Raw genomic sequence first — 19,865 nt, 5'->3', positions numbered from 1 at the left:
TTCTCTGCCCATACTATAATCCCCCCCTTTTCTTTCTCCCTCTCCTGTGTCCTCGTTCTCTGGGTTTCCCCCCTTTCCTAATGTTTCCTGCTAATGCTCTAATCCTTCCTCCTTCCTTTCCTTTCTCCATTTTAAAATCTTTGTAAATTTTTTGAATTGGAGATTCATTCACATCGTTCAAAAAAATGAAAGGTTCGCAGCCACTCTCACTTTCTAAGACAGACCGCATTCTGCCTATGGAATGTGTTATCTCTCTAAATAAATCCATCTCTTACCTATCAAAAACATAAAGTAACATAAAAAATAAAAGGTTTGCGAGGTTCTACATGGAGAGATGCCCCTCCCCCAGTCTCCCAGTTTCCTCCCTGGAGAAATCACTAGTATCAATTTCTTACGTATCCCTCTAGAGCTATGCTATACATATGCAAACAAATGTAAATATTATAAATATATATTCTCCTTTTTCTCAAATGGTAGCACATTATACGCAATGTTCTGAACTTTGCTTTTTGCAATTCATGATATGGCTCGAAGATCAGTCCCCATCAGTACCTGAAGCTTCATTTTTTTTATGGCTGTCTAATATTCTAGTCTATTATGAACCATAAATTATTTCCCCATAAATTATATCACCAACTGATGAGCATTTGTCTCCAGTCTTCTCCATAATCAAAAAATGTCACATCAAAGATCTTTACACATGTATCATTTTGTATACATTTCAAGACACCTAAAGGTTAAATTCTCCCAAGCAGAATTGGTGAGTCAAAGGGTGTATGCTTATAGATTTGAAAAATATTGCCGAAATGCCCTCCACAGAAGTGTACTAGTTCATGTTCCTACCAGTAATGTGTTAGAGAGACTACGCCCCTATGTTTGTACCAGCAGAGTGTTTAAAATACCACAAAATTGTTGCCATTTTGACAGTTAAGAAATAGTTTTTCAATGTAATTTTAATTTGCATTTCTCTTATTATCGTGGGGGTGCGCATATCTTCATGTTTTAAGAGTCATTTATATTTCCTTTTCTGTGAGATGGCTTTCGTGCCCTTTGTCTGTTTTACTTTTGGATTTGTGACCGTTTCATCGATTGTATATAATACTCATTACATATTAGGCATCTCCAGCCCATAACATGCTGTTTCTCTGCCTATTTCAAGTTTCTTGGTTATAAAACCAATGCCTTCCCTGTGGAAGAAAAATTCTTTTTTAAACAGCAAATGGAGCCTCTTACTTTCACACAGCGCAAAGTCTCAAAATGGGCCATAGCACCAGCTCACCTGGACTTTGGGGCCTCCTCCAGACACCCTGGAGATGTAGCTCATGATGTATTTGGCAGCCACTGTCTTTCCAGCACCACTTTCACCACTAAGGAAAGAAAGACAAAAATACCCACCTGTGAAGTGGCTCATGACCAGCTCCCTTTCCTCTGAAAAGACCCCCTCAAAACAAAACCAAAAACAAAAGGAAACAGGCAGAAAGGAATTCAGTAAAAAATGCACAGTACTGGTTGAGAAAGTTAAATCACAGCAGGATCAGGTTACCTCCATGACTTGTGTGATCACTATTAACATGGTGTGTGGGCCAGTGTTCTGATAACCATCACTGTGTACAGGACAGACAATTCAGCATTCTAAATGCCCAATAATAGGAGGAAGCATGAACAGGAACATCACGGAACATCAGAAGGACAGACTAGACAGATTACAACTGACAGGAAGATTGTAAACATTGCGGGAGAAAAGCACACGAAGTATTGTTATGTGAAATAGATCAGATTCAGATTGTATGTAAAACAGGGTTAAAAAACTGTAAAGAAAAAAAAGCACATAAGAAAAATATTAGCAGAGGTTTTGGTAAAGGAAAAGATACTGTGGGAGACTTCTTTCAGTTCATTATTTTCCAAACTTTTAGTAATCACATATCTCTTCTCTAATTAAAAAAAAAGAAAAAGAAAAAGTAGGCACTCTCAGGTTTCAAACCATGTGCCTTGAAGTGATGCAAGCAACTTTATTTTAGAAGTTCTAAAATTAAATGATGAGGTAATATTAATCACATCCTGCATAACAAAGACTACTTCCGTTTGGTGGCCTTACTGCATGGGGAAAGACTTTTGTTAAAACCGTATAGTCAGATCTTCAAAATTCCCGTTTCTTCCCCCAAAATCCCCTTGAACTGATGGCGACCTCAATTCAAAACATGCTTAAGTCAGTCAGATTTCTCATCTCTCTATTGGTAGCCTTTGTACTTCCATGATAGAATTAGATGAAAGGAATCCATTATCATGAAAAATAATGGTGAAATTTAACATGAAAAATTCAGGCTGCTGTGAGCTCCTAAGACACTATTTTTGTTTGCTATCGGTGATCAAGAATTTTGGGGCACAGAGCAAATATTCTGTGAACACCCAACCTAATGAACTGTTACCAATTGCTTAGGTACTCAAGAAAAGAGCAAACACTTGCTTAGGGTCCAACCAAGCCAGGTGGCCCCCATCCCCAAAAGGAAACTGAAATAAATTTGGAAATAATTTGCTCTTTCAAAACAAAACGAGGATTAGAGTCACCACCATAGCAAAACTCAGAACTCTGTTGAATTTCTTTGAACTAATATGTTATATGCTTAATTAGAGAGATTATAGGGAAGAATGAGGGAACCACCCTCTGTGAGGACTTCTAAAGGTCTGACTCCATCTGTGCAACTCATTCAGCATCCTAGTACCCAGCTCCTGACTTCCAGGTCACATGAATACAGAAACCAAACTGGCATTTCATAAGATACGGCGGAAAGTAGAAAACCCATGAGCCTGGGATGACGTGTCACACTGATTACGGAGCCATGCTTACTCACAGGCACAAGTAGGTATAATACATATTTCAGCTCCATGAGGAAGTTATCTGTTCAAATGGTCCATGTAGTCAGAAGATTTATACCCTAGATCCAAGGTCAAAACATGCACTCTCACTCATTTGAAGCATAGGTTTGTTAACAATGAAACTCCATTTTATAATGTTGTAAATCACGTGAACATTCAAGAATACTGGAAAGTCCAAGAGTACAATGGTACAACCAGCCTATATAATATTACACAGACATTTAAAATAATTAGAAAACTATGTGGCAACATAAAAACAATGCAATTGAGGCTAAGTGGCAACATAAGCAGAAGACACTGTATTGATAACGTGATTACAACTATGTAAAAATAATGTATGGACAAGAACAGAAATGGAACAAGGAAAAAGAACCAGTTCTGACTTGTTGGGGGGCTGATATCTGGACGACTCTTGTTTATTGTGATGTGATTTCTCTTAAGGTTTAAAGTTTTGAGACAGACAATTACCCATATAGTTCATATTTTTAAAAAATATGGGACTTCCCTGGTGGTCCAGTGGTTAAGACTCTGTGCTTCCACGGCAGGGGGCATGTGTTCGATCCCTGGTTGGGGAAGTTCCACATGCTGTGCAGTGTGGCCAAGGAAAAAAATAAAAAAAGAGGAACAGAAAAAAAAAACCCAGCATTTCCAGAAAAAGTGGAATCGCACATCATAATGATAATCAACAGGATTAATTTCTTTAGATTATTACTATGTCATGAGTAAACAACTTTCGTATTTAGAATTCCTTAGAGAAAGCTGTGAGTGTGTAAAAGAGAAAAGGAAAAAAACCAATAAATCCTATTAGAATTACTAAATGAAAGTATAGTAATGTCCCCACTGTGTCTTTGGTTAGTAGTGTGATTAGACATAAAATATTTTGTGTCTTTTGTTGAAAGAAAAAAAAAGGAAGAATAATGGAAAGTAACTCATTTCATATATTAAAATAAGTATGCCAGGTACATTAATAGGACATCTACATTCTCAGTAACACTGATATTTTTCAGAAGATTTAAAATAATGAGCTATGGCTGAACTTTGATCGGAATTTTCATTTCTTGGATTCAATTTACAGATGCTTAAAAAGAAATTTTATTGATCAGAGGCCGGTAATTTGCTCAGAATATGGTACAAGAATGGAGTGCTCCATAATTACTTGAAGCTTACAGTATACATAACCATAATTACATTGGCCCTTTCAGGGAAAAAACTGTTTCTTCCCCTGGACTAAAACCCATGTTAAAAGAATGTGAAGGTATCAGACAGATTATACAGCATATGTGAAATTATTTGCTTTGCATCTCACAGCAATTAGAGCAATTTGCTTTGTTTATGGTTATAAGGCCTTTCTTAAGTGCCTTCACTTGACTACTAAAGTGGACCAAAAAATACTCTGGAAATGTATGTGCCTTAAAATTAGAAAAATGTCCCAGTGGTCCCTAAGTCCAGCAGCCTATCAGAATCCTCAAAGTACTTAAAAAATGCCCACATGTGGGCCTGTCTTCAGACCCGCTGAATCCTGGTCTCCAAGGACAGGGCCTAGAAATAAGGATTTCTAACAACTCCCTCATTCTCATATAGCTGGCTGGGAACCAGCTAAACAAATGTAAAACGCAGTCAAGACAGATTTCATAGGAAACATCAATTCAAATAGGAAATAATGTAATGTTTCTGACTGCATTCACTATACAAATGGAAACATATGCTACAATTTCAAAGAAATGGAAAGAATGTTGGGGGGTGGGGTGGGGTGGGGGTGAGGGTGGAGCTATTTACAATGATACATTAATAATTGGATTCAAAGACTATAATTGTTTTTCTTAGTCTGAAGGTTATTCCTCACTTAAAAATCAATAGTGTTTTCAATTCAGTTCAACTGATTCTAGCAAATGTAAAAATATCTTAGTCGTATTTGGGGGTGGGTATCCCAGAAAAATACGTAGAGTCGACCATTCCTCCTATCTCCCCCTGGCTAGTCTCAAAATCTCTCTGCTGGTTCTTACCACACTAGCTGTTGTTCCCTTGTAACTGTTCAAGTTAATGTAATTGAAATGCTGCTCTGCCTACTTTACATTTATTTGCACTTTAGAAAGGATAAAAATTTAAAACAAAAATTGTATGTGCATTTGCTTACCCAGCATGCACTGTCTAAGTGCCTCCTCGTGCCAAGGGCGAGGCTGGGATGAAATGTGTCTCCTGCCCTGGAGGGCAAGTGCACCAACACTGTGATAACACCTCGGAGATATGGGTACAGTTTTAGGGATTCCTGAGTTTGTATTAGGAAAAGATTCCTAAAGAAATGCACAAGCTAAGTCAAGTCACACTACTTACATTTCAACGAGGCAGATAAAGTTAGCCAGGTAGGGGAATGAGGGTGTGTGTGTATGTGTGTGTGCATGTGTACATGCACACACGCAGGCAAGCATCAGAGGGCGGCACTCCTGCCCAGAATGAATGACTGATAAGACAATGAAGTTATGAAAATTCCCACTGGGTCCTACTCTCTTAGACCTGACTTTTTTCTTTTTTTATATAGGGACATATTCGTATTAAACTTGACTCTTATTTCAGAAGGTATAACCCAAGGGTAAAAAACACAGAGATCGTTTAAAAACTTTTTTCTAATTCTACAGTTATAAAAGATAAACATAATGGTGACTGAAAAGAGTCCAGATGAGAAATAACATCAATTCCAAAGGAGATTTGAAAGCAAACTAAAATTTTGCAGATGTATTGACTGTAGCATGTGTCCGCTGGGTGGGTAAGGCATGTCAAGGACTGCTCTAAGGGCTTCAATCATGTGATCTGGATAATAGCCCTGTGAGGTAGGGACTATTCTTATTCCCATTATTTGATGAAAAAGGCTAAGCAGCTTGCTCAGGGACACAGAGCTAGTGAATGGCATCACTAGGAAAGGACCTGAGGTAGTTTAAATCAGAAGCCTGAGCTATACTGCTTCAGATGAAGGTCTATATTTAGATAGTCAATTAAAATCAACAAAGTGTCCTAAAGAACTCCATGAATAGCACAGTTCATAGTATAATCAAACTTTTAGTTACTGAGTTTTTACTGATACACACCCCTTGAAGCAAGGCTTCTGCCAAAACACTTATTATCTCACACACAGTCGGAGCTAAGAAATAATAATAGCCTGTATCACTGTGCTCACAAGACAAGATGCAATCGGGAAGGAGAAACACATCAAAGAAGATTCTGGACAGACTTCTCCAAAGACTCAATTCACACACACCCTTCCTGGCAGCCCTACTGGATCTGGGAAAGAAATAAGTCTGAAGTGAAGCATCTCTGTTGCCCATCTAAAGGGTTCCAGGGCTGGAGAGAAAGGGGTGATGTCAGAGCTTGTGATGACACTGAAAAGTAGAGCCTCAAGTACATGCAACGGCTGGAAGCATAAAATACAAAATCAGACAGACATGCCAACACGACTGAGTAAATGATAAAAATTCATTAACATAATGAGGAAAGTGAGATAAGACAACTGTTATTTCTTCCAAATCAATTAGGATTGTCAGGCAGACAAAATTATCACCTATGGTCTGCCAAGAAAGTGGCCCCGGGGCAATGCTCACGTTGGCCCAGCCTGATGCAATAGGAAAAACCCAATGTTTAGTCTGAACACCAAGTTTCAGCCCCAGCTCAGCTAGTTATTAGCTCTGCGATTCCTTTTACTGTTACTACCAGTATTTTACATCACTCCTTAACAGTTAAAAACAATCTTTTATATGTATTTCCTTATTCAATAGCTTTCCTTTAAGGTATTAATCCCCATTTTGCAGATGAAGCGACTGAGGTTTGCAGAAGTCGCACACTTTCGACAGAACAGAATAACAAGTCTACCCCGTGACTCAACCCCAGAGATCTTTCCACTGTACCACATGACCATGGGCAGTAACAGGTTACTAACCAGGCAACCTGACACCTGCTGGCTCAAAGCAGCAGAGAAAAGTGGAGAGAGTGTACTAGGGGAGCCAGGCAGCCCTGGCTTGATGCATGGCTTTGCCACATTTCAAATGTGAGACGTTTAACATGTTTCATTACCTCTCTGAGACTTGGTTCTCTGATCTGCAAAAGGGGGGGTTGTAATACCTAGTTTACTAGGTTGTAAATGATATAAGTAAAAGATGCTGAGATACAAAGCGAATACTTAAAAAGGGGTTATTATTGTGGTTATAGATAATATATTAATTAGCTAATGAGTCAGGCTTCCTGAATAACACTCTTTGACGAAGCCTGGTCAGGGAACTTGGGGTAGAAGGGCACACTTGAGCTCCCAGCTCTTCAAACCCACTGCCAGAGGGCAGGCCTCATGCAGGCCCCACCGTCAGGGGTGTGAGCTAACTGGGCCTCCCAAAGCCAGGCCAGAGGGACAGGGAGCCTCAAAGGATGCTGGTGCTGGGATAAACAAGAAATTGGGTGGACGGAAAGAAATAGAAAAGAGTTCCAATGCTAATAATAAAAGGCTCCTGAAATACATCAAAGACGGGAAGTCAGCTTGAGAATCCATGAGACACTTGACAGTGCTGAGGCAGACAGCAGAGATAAGACATAAGCCAAATATTAGAAGTGATCTGATTTTTAAAATTATTTAAATCTTTAATCTTTACTCCTGCAAATCTTAGGGATTCCAAATCCAAAATGTCTCTTGAAGAAGATAGTTCAGAAATCTTAGATCCAATACTGACAACTATCTCCTTTTCCTCTATGAAAATTCTCATATTCAATCAGTCACCAAATCTTTTGATGTGCCTTCAAAAAATCTCTCACGTCTTTATTTCTAAAAAAAAATACTTATTTGGCACGTATTCAGGATACAACCTACCAAGACTTCGCAAATGTTGTATACACTAAGAACAGAACACCCTACTTTTCAGAAAAACAACTGCTTAAGGATATTTCAAGCAAAAAAAATCAGAAACTGGATCAAATGTGATGCTCTCAAATCAACATCACGTTTTTTTAAACGCGCTAGGACAGCAAGAACGGATGCAGGCCAAAAGTGGAATTCACTTTTGATGGCAGCAATAAAACTGCCACACAAATGTTCTCTAAGACTCCGTAAGTCTTTACAGAGGTCAGCTGGCAAGGGCTGCAGAAATGCCTCTGGCCACAGTGCCATGGTCCGGTCTGGTGATACAGAGATGGTAGAGAATATGAGAAAAACTTGCCGTTTCTCCTTCCCCTCTTACCACACCATGATTATTTTATTCAGTAAATTTGCATAGATGTCTCTGATAGGTCCAAAGGTACCTATGCAATTCTAAAACACAAATCCAAATTCTGGATTCTGGAGCACAGAAAACTATTGAGTTAAGCAGATTTGGGTTGCTCATTTACTGGGCTCATAGGTGGATACCTGTGTCTTCAGGCGCTCATCATTGTCAATGATACTAATGTAGCTACAACTGTTGTGTTTTTCTCTTGGCACTGCCTGGAGTCCACATTCACTTCCTATTCCTTTAATTCCTTCAGAGGCTTATGGAGTGTCACACATCAGTTTCCTCTTTGCCTTTCCAACTCCGGTCAGGCCCTCGTAACCTCACTACACATCTGATTTGCTCAAGATCCCATCACTTTTCTACCCATAGACTCGTCTTTGTGAACCAGCCTTCCGTGGTATCGTGTCTCTGCTCAGAGACCTGCAAGACATCACCAAGGCCTGAAGGTTTATCTGCAGATCACCCAGCCTAGGAATGAGGATTTCAGGAGGCTTAGTCTTGGTGCTCAACTAGAATAAATTGGGGGGCTTGAAAAAAGATATTGGATGCCCTGGGTCTACCATAAATCGTTGAAAGAGAATTTTGAGAAGGGTAGCCTAGATGTCTTTATAGGCACTGAGCGAACAGGGCAATTCAGGAATGGGAGATATTTATCCCCGGAAAGTTAAATTAGTGAACGCAAGGCACAGTGGATGAAATCAGCATCAACGGCAGCCACTCTCCCTGACCTGTCTGCCAGTGAGCTCTTGGGGAAGACTCGGGAAACATTAAGGCAAATCCTGTCTGTTTATTCCTGATAGAACTTAACCTACTGTATGGTAGGGGCTGACAGGACAAAGGGTAGGTTAATACAAAGGGGTTGGCCTACACGGAGTCAGGACAGGAAAAATCAACAGCAGACACGATGGGTTTTCCCCAAGTAAACAGACTACTGAGGGGCAGACTACTGTCTCCAGATAAAAGTGGGGGCCATGACATGACGACATTAGCCACTGTGATCATCCCTCGGCTCGGGATCCAACCCTCTAATGGTAACCCAGCAACCCTCATAGACTGTGTTCCGGGGAAATAATCAACAGAGCAGTCCACCACAGGCAGAATTCTCCTTATAAAATCATGAACTGGGGTCTAATTCACACTCACTTGTGAGTCTGGTTGGCCAGTCAGTCGACCTGAGGCTGCTCAACTCCAGCTATTTTGACAAATCAAGTCTGTACATGTTTTCAAAACTCAGGACCAACAACTGATCAACAACAAAGGAGGAAAGAATATACAATGGAGAAAGGACAGCCTCTTTAATAAGTGGTGCTGGGAAAACTGGACAGCTACATGTAAAAGGATGAAACTAGAACACTCCCTAACACCATACACAAAAATAAACTCAAAATGGAGTAAAGACCTAAATGTAAGACCAGATACTATAAAACTCCCAGAGGAAAACATAGGCAGAACACTCTCTGACATAAATCGCAGCAATATTTTTTGGATCCGTCTCCTAAAGCAAAGAAAAGCAAAAATAAACAAATGGGATCTAATTAAGCTTAAGAGCTTTTGCATAGCAAAGGAAACCGCTGACAAAACAAAAAGACAACCTACTGAATGGGAGAAAATATTTGCAAATGAAATGACCAATAAGGGGTTAATATCCAACTTATATAAACAGCTCATAGAATTCAACATCAAAGAAATAAACAACCTGATAAAAAATGGGCAGAAGAACTGAACAAACATTTTTCCAAAGAGGAAATGCAGATGGCCAACAGGCACATGAAAAGATGCTCAACATCACTAATTATCAGGGAAATGCAAATCAAAACCACAGCGAGATATCCCCTCACACACGTCAGAATGGCCATCATTGAAAAGAACACAACTAACAAATGTTGGCGAGGATGTGGAGAACACTGCTGGTGGGAATATAGATTGGTGGAACCACTGTGGAAAAAAGTATGGAGGGTTTTCAAAAAACTAAAAATAGAACTACTCTAATAGAGTGACCCAGCAATTCCACTCTTGGGTATATATCTGAAAAAAACAAAAACACCAATTGGAAAAGACACATGTTCATTGCAGCATTACTTACAATTGCCAAGACACGGAAGCAACCTAAGTGTCCATCAACAGATGAATGGATAAAGAAGATGTAGTATATATACACAACGCAATATTCTTCAGCCATGAAAAAGAAATTTTGCCTTTGCAGCAGCATGGATGAACTTGGAGGGCATTATGCTAAGTGACACAAGTCAGACACAGGAAGACAAATACAAATACAAATGACATCACTTATATGTGGAATCTAACAAATACAACAAACTAGTGAATGTAACATAAAAGAAGCAGACTCACAGAGAGAACAAACTAGTGGTTATCAGTGGGAGGTGGGGAGGGGCGAGATAGTGGTGGGAGATTAAGGAGTACAAACTAATATGTATAAAGTAAGCTACAAGGACATACGGGACAACACGGGGAATATAGCCAATATTTTATAGTAACTATAAAGGGAGTATAAACTTTAAAAATTGTGAATCACTATATTATACACCTGTGCATATTACCGTACATCAGCTATACTTCAATTAAAAAAACAAACTCAGGGCCAAGGCTTGGATGGAGGTCTGCACTTGAGAAAGCAGCTTGTCTTCTTCCTTGATTTCTTTCTTTTTAAATTCAATTTGTTACACTGATTTCTATCCAGAAATAATCAGTTGCCAGTCCATCCTGTCACTGTATCCACCTCTTCAGAAAACATAAGGTTGGGATGGAACTGATACGATTGCTTCTATGTGCTGCATTATTCCACCTAAGCGCACACATTTCACGGTCATCACTGCGTAATGTACAGCTATATCGAATCACTATGTTGTGCACCTAGATCTAACATAGTGCTGTAGGTCAATCATGCTTCAATCTAAAAAAATCATAGAAATTTTTTCTTATATTAATATAATTTTCTTTTAAAAAACTTCTTTAAATGTATTTGACCTTCATTTCAGTTTCTTCTATAGCATGATTTAAAATGCATAAAATATGTATTGTCCTGGAAATCCCAAATACATTTCTCTCTAAAACTAAATGCTGTAAACAAAAAATATTTATATACATATATTATTAATAAAATGTTTAACAAATCAGATACAAAAATTTAATAATTTATTTTAAAATTAAAAATAGATAAATAAAAGATAAAGCATATGCATTTCATCATGTAGATAAGGTCATATACCAGGGAAAACAGAAGGTGAGGAAGTCTAAAAGAACACCAGAGAGATTAGATCATCATTAATTTTTAATTTCCTAATTAAAGGATACTAAAAATTCCTAGTCTCTCCAGCTATGGCAGAAGCCCTTTGCACAAGGAGCAGACTTTTCTTCCAGCCCCCAGGAAAATTGGTTTTGTTTGTTTTCTGTTCACAAGTGCATTCAGGTAGGCAGCACTGGACTCAGCCCTAGCTGAATGAGCACCCAGCTCTCCCATGTCAGTGGCTGCAAACTTGGGCTTCTCTACCCAGAACAGCATTTCCCTGCCTTCCCTTCCCTCAAGCATTATTTGGAAGAGTTCCAAAACCCCCAAAGCAGGCGAGACCTCAGAGGTCATCTGGTCAATCAGTTCACTCATAAGTGAAGACATGAGGCCCAGATGAGTGTTAGGTTTGCTGCCCAGGATCACAGAGCTGGTGAGAGTGAACCACAGCACAGCAGAGATAGCAAATCTACTTTCTCAAAGCAGATGAGGCACAGCTCTTGGGTAGTAAAGAAATTTGTCTGGGGTCTTTGGGAACTGGCCAGTAATTTATGATTAAGAGCTTTGGAAAGCCGTGTCTAAGTTCTGACCCAGGGAGAAAATGGAGGCTACAGATATTGGACCAAATCTTCAGGAGGGCTGGAGACTTCCGGTCAGTCATGCAGGCAGTATGTGATTGAGCCCAAATAAAATCTCTGGACAGCAAAGGCTTGGGTGAACTTCCTAGTTGGCAATACTGTCAACTCCCACACCACGAATGGAAGGAGGAAACACCATCCATGACTCCATGGGGAGAGGATGCCCAGAAGCATCACACGTGGACCTCTCCCAGACCTTGCCCTTGTGTCTCTACTCTTTTCTGGTTCTGCTTTGTATCCTTTTGCTCTAATAAAATGGTAACCATAGGGTACAGTGCTTTCATGAGGTCTGTGAGTCATTCTAGTAAATTACTGAAATTGAGGGGTTGGTGGGAACCCCGGGACTTGCAGCTGGTGTCTTGTGGAGGACTGTGCCTTTCACGCGTGAAGTTTGGCTTGACGTAGGGTGGTTAGTGTCAGAAGTCAAAGCAGCTCCCTGTTCCACCATCTCCTATATTAAAGCACAGACACTGCAATAGAAATCCCTGGAGCAGGGCCTCCAAGTCTTTGCCACCTGAACACTGGAAAGAAGGATCCTAGAAGTGGGCATGTGTCCTGCTTCAGGGCAAGTGTACCCTGCACGACAGACTGAGGGGATCCAAGTTAGGGAAAGGGTAGGGCTACGAAAAAAAGAAGTAGCTCCAAACTGGAGAAGCTCATGCAACAAGACCATTCCCTTCCTTCTCATCTCACTAGGGGCCCAGGAGGAAGGAAAAAGGGCAAGGGAATATGTTAGAAAACTCATCCTATCCTCTCTCATTTAATTCAAGTCAAGAAAACACCTCCCACCTCTCTATTGGCCAGTGACCTCCACTTGGGGTCAAACAGAAGCATTTCCAATTCAGCAACCAAACTCATCAATACCTAATGTTCCTTCCAGAGGGCTTCACCTGCAGCTAATTAAATACTTAGATCTAACTTCCAATTTACAGAAAATTGAAGGAATTAGAGTAATGAGACCATGAGGAAGCAAATGAACCAATCTAAAAGGTGTCTATAGGAAAAGTAGGTTGGTCTCTTGAATTAAGTCAACAGAAAAAAAAAATAATGGGAGAGGGGAACTGTGGTAGGATTAAGAAAATGACTCATAACCAAATGCAGCCAGTGTTCCTTGATTTACATAAACTGGCAAGAAAGGACATGTCTGCCACAATCACAGAAATTTACATAGAGACTGCTTATCTTCAGATGATATTAAGTTAGTATTAATTATTTAGTTGTGATAATGGTATTGGGGCTAAGTTAGAGAACGTTATTTTCTAGACATGCATAGAGAAACATTTAGAGGTAAGATGTCATGAAGTCTGTATCCTGAAACGCTTCAATGTTTTTGTTTTATAGTTTTGACTTTGGAGCTCTGTAATGATTTATACAATTATATAACAAAATTAAAATTTAAAAAAATTTAAACTCCTAAAACCCAAAATGAAATAAATGAATCTAACTGTAGTTCAAGTTGGCATGTTAATGACACAGAAAAGAATTATTTTAAGGGACTTTTAAAACCCAATATTTTGACTGTACATCCTAAGGACCAGAAAGAACAAAAAAATTTTAAGTGAATTCAGTATTGCTACGAATAATGTTGGTATTGTCATCTTCAAGCATTAACAGAATTACTTTTTTTGCTTTATCCCATTATTTACTATGTAATATATATTATTTATGTATAAGTATACATATATATACTTATTTATTTATAGTTTTATGCACCTACACATTATAGAGCAAGTAACTGTAATAATGTCATCAGAAATCGAGGTTTTCAACGTACGAAAAATGGGGATACAAATATAGAAACCAAAGAAGTAAAAACCCTATAATCTTAAAAATGAACTGGGGGATTTCCCTGGCAGTCCAGTGGTTAAGACTCTGCAATTCCACTGCAGGGGGCACAGGTTCGATCCCTGGTCTGGGAACCAAGATACCACATGCTGCGGGGCGAAAAAACTACAAAAAAAAAAATGAACTGGACATTATCAGTACGAACTCATGTTTCATTTTTTTCTTAAAAAGTTCATATTCCTTGCCTTTGTCCTCTGAAAAGAATAAGAAGCACTGTTAACAGACAGCAGTGAGCACTCTTAGTGGCTAGATTGATGGTCTCTAAATACTATTTCCCATTAAACTGAACCAGGGCTTTTTGATGAAATGGCTGGTTCCAAGGCTTGGCAGAAAAGGTACAAGATGAGCCTGGAACATCTTTTTTTTTTTTTTATCATCTTTATTGCAGTATAATTGCTTTACAGTGGAGTGTTAGTTTCTGCTATATAACAAACTGAGTGAGCTATACATATATATGTATATGTAGAGTGAGTCAGCTATATGTATACATATATCCCCATACGCCCTCGACTCTTGTGTCTCCCTCCCACCCCCTTAGGTGGCCACAAAGCACCGATCTGATCGTGCTGTGCTATGTGGCTGCTTCCCACTAGCTATCTATTTTACATTTCGTAGTGTATATATGTCCATGCCAATCTCTCACTTCGTCCCAGCTTACCCTTCCCCGACCCCGTGTCCTCAAGTCCATTCTCTACGTGTGCCTTTATTCCTGTCCTGCCCCTAGGATCTTCAGAATCATTTTATTTTTTTTAGATTCCATATATATGTGTTAACATACAGTACTTGTTTTTCCCTTTCTGACTTACTTCACTCTGTATGACAGTCTCTAGGTCCATCCACCTCACTACAAATAACTCAATTTCGTTTCTTTTTATGGCTGAGTAATATTCCATTATATACATGTGCCACGTCTTCTTTATCCATTCATCTGTCGATGGACACTTAAGTTGCTTCCATGTCTTGGCTACTGTAAACAGAGCTACAATGAACATTGTGGTACATGATTCTTCTTGAATTATGGTTTTCTCAGGGTATATATGCCCAGGAGTGGGATTGCTGGGTCATGTGGTAGTTTTACTTTTAGTTTTTTAAGGAACCTCCATACCGTTCTCCATAGTGGCTGTATAAATTACATTCCCCCCCAACGGTGCAAGAGGGTTCCCTTTTCTCCACACCCTCTCCAGCATTTATTGTTTGTAGATTTTTTGATGATGTCCATTCTGACTGCTGTGAGGTGATACTTCATTGTAGTTTTGATTTGCATTTCTCTAATGGTTAGTGATGTTGAGCATCCTTTCATGTGTTTGTTGGCAATCTGTATATCTTCTTTGGAGAAATGTCTATTTAGGTCTTCTGCCCATTTTTGGATTGGGCTGTTTGATTCATACTGAGCTGCACGAGCTGCTTGCATATTTTGGAGATTCATCCTTTGTCAGTTGCTTTGTTTGCAAATATTTTCCCCAATTCTGAGAGTTGTCTTTTCGTCTTGCTTATGGTTTCTTTTGCTGTGTAAAGCTTTTAAGTTTCACTAAGTCCCATTTGTTTATTTTTGTTTTTACTTCCATTTCTCTAGGAGTTGGGTCAAAAAAGATCTTGCTTTGATTTATGTCAGAGTGTTCTTCCTATGTTTTCCTCTAAGAGATTTATAGTGTCTGGCCTTACATTTAGGTCTCTAATCCATTTTGAGTTTATTTTTGTGTATGGTGTTAGGGAGTGTTCTAATTTCATTATTTTACATGTAGCTGCCCAGTTTTCCTAACGCCACTTAATTGAAGAGGCTGTCTTTCCTCCACTGTATATTCTTGCCTACTTTATTAAAGATAAGGTGACCATATGTGCGTAGATTTATCTTTGGGCTTTCTATCCTGTTCTATTGATCTATATTTCTGTTTTTGTGCCAGTACCATACTGTCTTTTTTTTTTTTTTTTTTGTGGTATGTGGGTCTCTCACTGTTGTGGCCTCTCCAGCCGCGGAGCACAGGTCCTGGACGCACAGGCCCAACGGCCATGGCTCATGGGCCCAGTCGCTCCGTGGCACGTGGGATCCTCCCGGACCAGGGCACAAACCCATGTCCCCTGCATCGGCAGGCAGACTCTCAACCACTGCGCCACCAGAGAAGCCCCATACTGTCTTGATTACTGTAGCTTTGTAGTATAGTCTGAACTCAGGGAGCCTGATTCCTCCAGCTGTTTTTTTTTTCTCAACATTGCTTTGACTATTTGGGGTCTTTTGTGTTTCCATACAGATTGTGAAATTTTTTGTTCTAGTTCTGTGAAAAATACCATTGGTGGTTTGATAGGGATTGTATTGAATCTGTAGACTGCTTTTGGGTAGTATAGTCATTTTCACAATGTTGATTCTGCCAATCCAAGAACATGGTATATCTCTCCATCTGTCTGTATCGTCTTTAATTTCTTTTATCAGTGCCTTATAATTTTCTGCATACAGGTCTTTTGTCTCCTTAGGTAGGTTTATTCCTAGGTATTTTATTCTTTTTGTTGCAATGGTTAATGGGAGTGTTTCCTTAATTTCTCTTTCAGATTTTTCATCATTAGTGTATAGGAATGCCAGAGATTTCTGTGCATTAATTTTGTATCCTGCTACTTTACCAAATTCACTAATTAGTTCTAGTAGTTTTCTGGTAGCATCTTTAGGATTCTCTATGTATAGTATCATGTCATCTGCAAACAGTGACAGCTTTACTTCTTCTTTTCCGATATGGGTTCCTTTTATTTCTTTTTCTTCTCTGATTGCTGTAGCTAAAACTTCCAAAACTATGTTGAATAACAGTGGTGAGAGTGGGCAACCTTGTCTTGCTCCTGATCTTTGTGGAAACGTTTTCCGTTTTTCACCATTGAGGATGATGTTGGCTGTGGGTTTGTCATATATGGCCTTTACTATGTTGAGGTAAGTCCCCTCTATACCTACTTTCTGGAGGGTTATCATAAATGGGTGTTGAATTTTGTTGAAAGCTTCTTCTGCATCTATTGAGATGATCATATGGTTTTTATCCTTCAATTTCTTAATATGGTATATCACATTGATTGATTTGGATATATTGAAGAATTCTTGCATTCCTGGGATAAACCCCACTTGATCATGGTGTGTGATCCTTTTAATGTGCTGTTGGATTCTGTTTGCCAGTATTTTGTTGAAGATTTTTGCATCTATGTTTATCAGTGATATTGGCCTGTAGTTTTCTTTTGGGGGGACATCTCTGTCTGGTTTTGGTATGAGGGTGATGGTGGCCTCGTAGAATGAGTTTGGGAGTGTTCTTCCCTCTGCTATATTTTGGAAGAGTTTGAGAAGGGTAGGGGTTAGCTCCTCTCTAAATGTTAGAATTTGCCTGTGAAACCATCTGGTCCTGGGCTTTTGTTTGTTGGAAGATTTTTAATCACAGTTTCAATTTCATTACTGGTGATTGGTCTGTTTATAGCTTCTATTTCTTCCTGGTTCAGTCTCGGAAGGTTGTGCTTTTCTAAGAACTTATCCATTTCTTCCAGCCATTTTATTGGCATATAGTTGCTTGTAAGTAATCACTCATGATCCTTTGTATTTCTGCAGTGTCAGTTGTTAACTCTCCTTTTTCATTTCTAATTCTATTGAGTCTTTTCCCTTTTCTTCTTGATGAGTCTGGCTAATGGTTTATCAATTTTGTTTATCTTCTCAAAGAACCAGCTTTTAGTTTTATCGATCCTTGCTATCGTTTCCTTCATTTCTTTTTCATTTATTTCTGATCTGATCTTTATGATTTCTTTCCTTCTGCTAACTTTGGGGTTTTTTTGTTCTTATTTCTCTAATTGCTTTAGGTGTAAGGTCAGGTTGTTTATTTAAGATGTTTCTTGTTTCTTGAGGTAGGACTGTATTGCTATAAACTTCCCTCTTGAACTGCTTTTGCTGCATCCCAAAGGTTTTGGGTTGTCGTGTTTTCATTCTCATTTGTTTCTAGGTATTTTTTGATTTCCTCAGTGATCTCTTGGTTATTTAGTAGCGTACTGTTTAGCTTCCATGTGTTTGTATTTTTTACAGTTTTTTTCTAGTAATTGATATCTAGCCTCATAGCGTTGTAGTAGGAAAAGATACTTGACACAATTTCAATTTTCTTAAATTTACCAAGGCTTGATTTGTGACCCAAGATATGATCTATCCTGGAGAATGTTCCACGAGCACTTGAGATGAAAGTGTATTCTGTTGTTTTTGGTTGGAATGACCTACAAATATCAAGGAAGTCCCTCTTATTTAATGTCATTTAAAGCTTGTGTTTCCTTATTTATTTTCATTTTGGATGGTCTGTCCATTGGTGAAAGTGGGGTGTTCAAGTCCCCTACTATGATTGTGTTACTGTCAATTTCCCCTTTTTTTTTTTTTTTTTTTTTGCGGTACGCGGGCCTCTCACTATTGTGCCCTCTCCCGCTGCGGAGCACAGGCTCCGGACGCGCAGGCTCAGCGGTCACGTCTCACGGGCCCAGCCACTCCGCGGCATGTGGGATCCCTCCCGGACCGAGGCACGAACCCGTGTCCCCTGCATCGGCAGGCGGACTCTCAACCACTGCGCCACCAGGGAAACCCTCAATTTCCCCTTTTATGGTTGTTAGCATTTGCCTTATGTACTGAGGTGCTCCTATGTTGGGTGCATAAATATTTATAATTGTTATATCTTCTTCTTGGATTGATCCCTTGATAATTATGTAGTGTCCTTCCTTGTCTCTTGTAATAGTCTTTATTTTAAAGTCTATTTTAACTGATATGAGAATTGCTAGTCCAGCTTTCCTTTGATTTCCATTTGCATGGAATACCTTTTTCCATCCCCTCACTTTCAGTCTGTATGTGTCCCTAGGTCTGAAGTGGGTGTCTTGTAGACAGCATATATACGGGACTTGTTTTTGTATCCATTCAGCCAGTCTATGTCTTTTGGTGGGAGCATTTAATCCATTTACATTTAAGGTAGTTATCGATATATATGTTCCTATTCCCATTTTCTTAATTGTTTTGGGTTTGTTATTGTAGGTCTTTTCCTTCTCTTGTGTTTCCTGCCTAGAGAAGTTCCTTTAGCATTTGTTGTAAAGCTGGTTTGGTGGTGCCAAATTCTCTTAGCTTTTGCTTGTCTGTAAAGGGTTTAATTTCTCCGTCGAATCTCAATGAGATCCTTGCTGGGAAGAGTGATCTTGGTTGTAGGTCTTTCCCTTTCATAACTTTAAATATGACCTGCCACTCCCTTCTGGCTTGCAGAGTTTCTGCTGAGAAATCAGCTGTTAACCATATGGGGAATTCCCTTGTATGTTATTTGTTGCTTCTCCCTTGCTACTTTTAATATTTTTCTTTGTATTTAATTTTTGATAGTTTGATTATTATGTGTCTTGGCTTGTTTCTCCTTCGATTTATCCTGTATGGGACTCTCTGCACTTCCTGGACTTGATTATTTCCTTTCCCATATTAGCGAAGTTTTCAATTATAATCTCTTCAAATATTTTCTCAGACCCTTTCTTTTTCTCATCTTCTTCTGGGACCCCTATAATTAGAATGTTGGTGCATTTAATGTTGTCCCAGAAGTCTCTGAGACTGTCCTCAATTCTTTTCATCCTTTTTTCTTTATTCTGCTCTGTGGTAGTTATTTCCACTATTTTATCTTCCAGGTCACTTGTCTGTTCTTCTGCCTCAGTTATTCTGCTATTGATTCCTTCTAGAGAATTTTTAATTTCATTTATTGTGTTGTTCATCATTGTTTGTTTGCTCTTTAGTTCTTCTAGGTCCTTGTTAAATGTTTCTTGTATTTTCTCCATTCTATTTCCGAGATTTTGGATCATTGTTACTATCAGTACTCTGAAGTCTTTTTCAGGTAGACTGCCTATTTCCTCTTCATTTCTTTGGTCTGGTGGGTTTTTTCCTTGCTCCTTCATCTGCTGTGTATTTCTGTGTCTTCTCATTTTGCTTAACTTACTGTGTTTGGGGTCTCCTTTTCACAGGCTGCAGGTTTGTAGTTCCCTTTGTTTTTGGTGTCTTCTCCCAGTGGCTAAGGTTGGTTTAGT

The 19,865-nt window shown here is 39.1% G+C and overlaps 1 protein-coding gene across 11 annotated transcripts in view; it reads right to left on the bottom strand.

The window, feature by feature from the left end:
* Positions 1-19,865, bottom strand: part of MYO1E (myosin IE) — a 204,421-nt gene that overhangs the window by 82,137 nt on the left and 102,419 nt on the right. For 9 of the 11 annotated variants that reach the window (XM_089904548.1, XM_022579652.3, XM_089904571.1 and 6 more), the window contains one exon: positions 1,280-1,367. In XM_089904548.1, the coding sequence (XP_089760674.1) occupies positions 1,280-1,367 (88 nt within the window). Of the gene's footprint in view, positions 1-1,279; positions 1,370-19,865 lie in introns of those variants that run through there. The other 2 variants (XM_089904584.1, XM_089904582.1) reach the window with 2 other exon arrangements.

Source organism: Delphinapterus leucas, chromosome 2 (genome assembly GCF_059928025.1).
Source record: "Delphinapterus leucas isolate spDelLeu-1000000601 "Yukka" chromosome 2, BTC_Dleu_Yukka2, whole genome shotgun sequence".
NCBI classification, from domain to species: Eukaryota; Metazoa; Chordata; class Mammalia; order Artiodactyla; family Monodontidae; genus Delphinapterus; species Delphinapterus leucas.
This window is presented reverse-complemented; position numbering and strand designations above follow the sequence as displayed.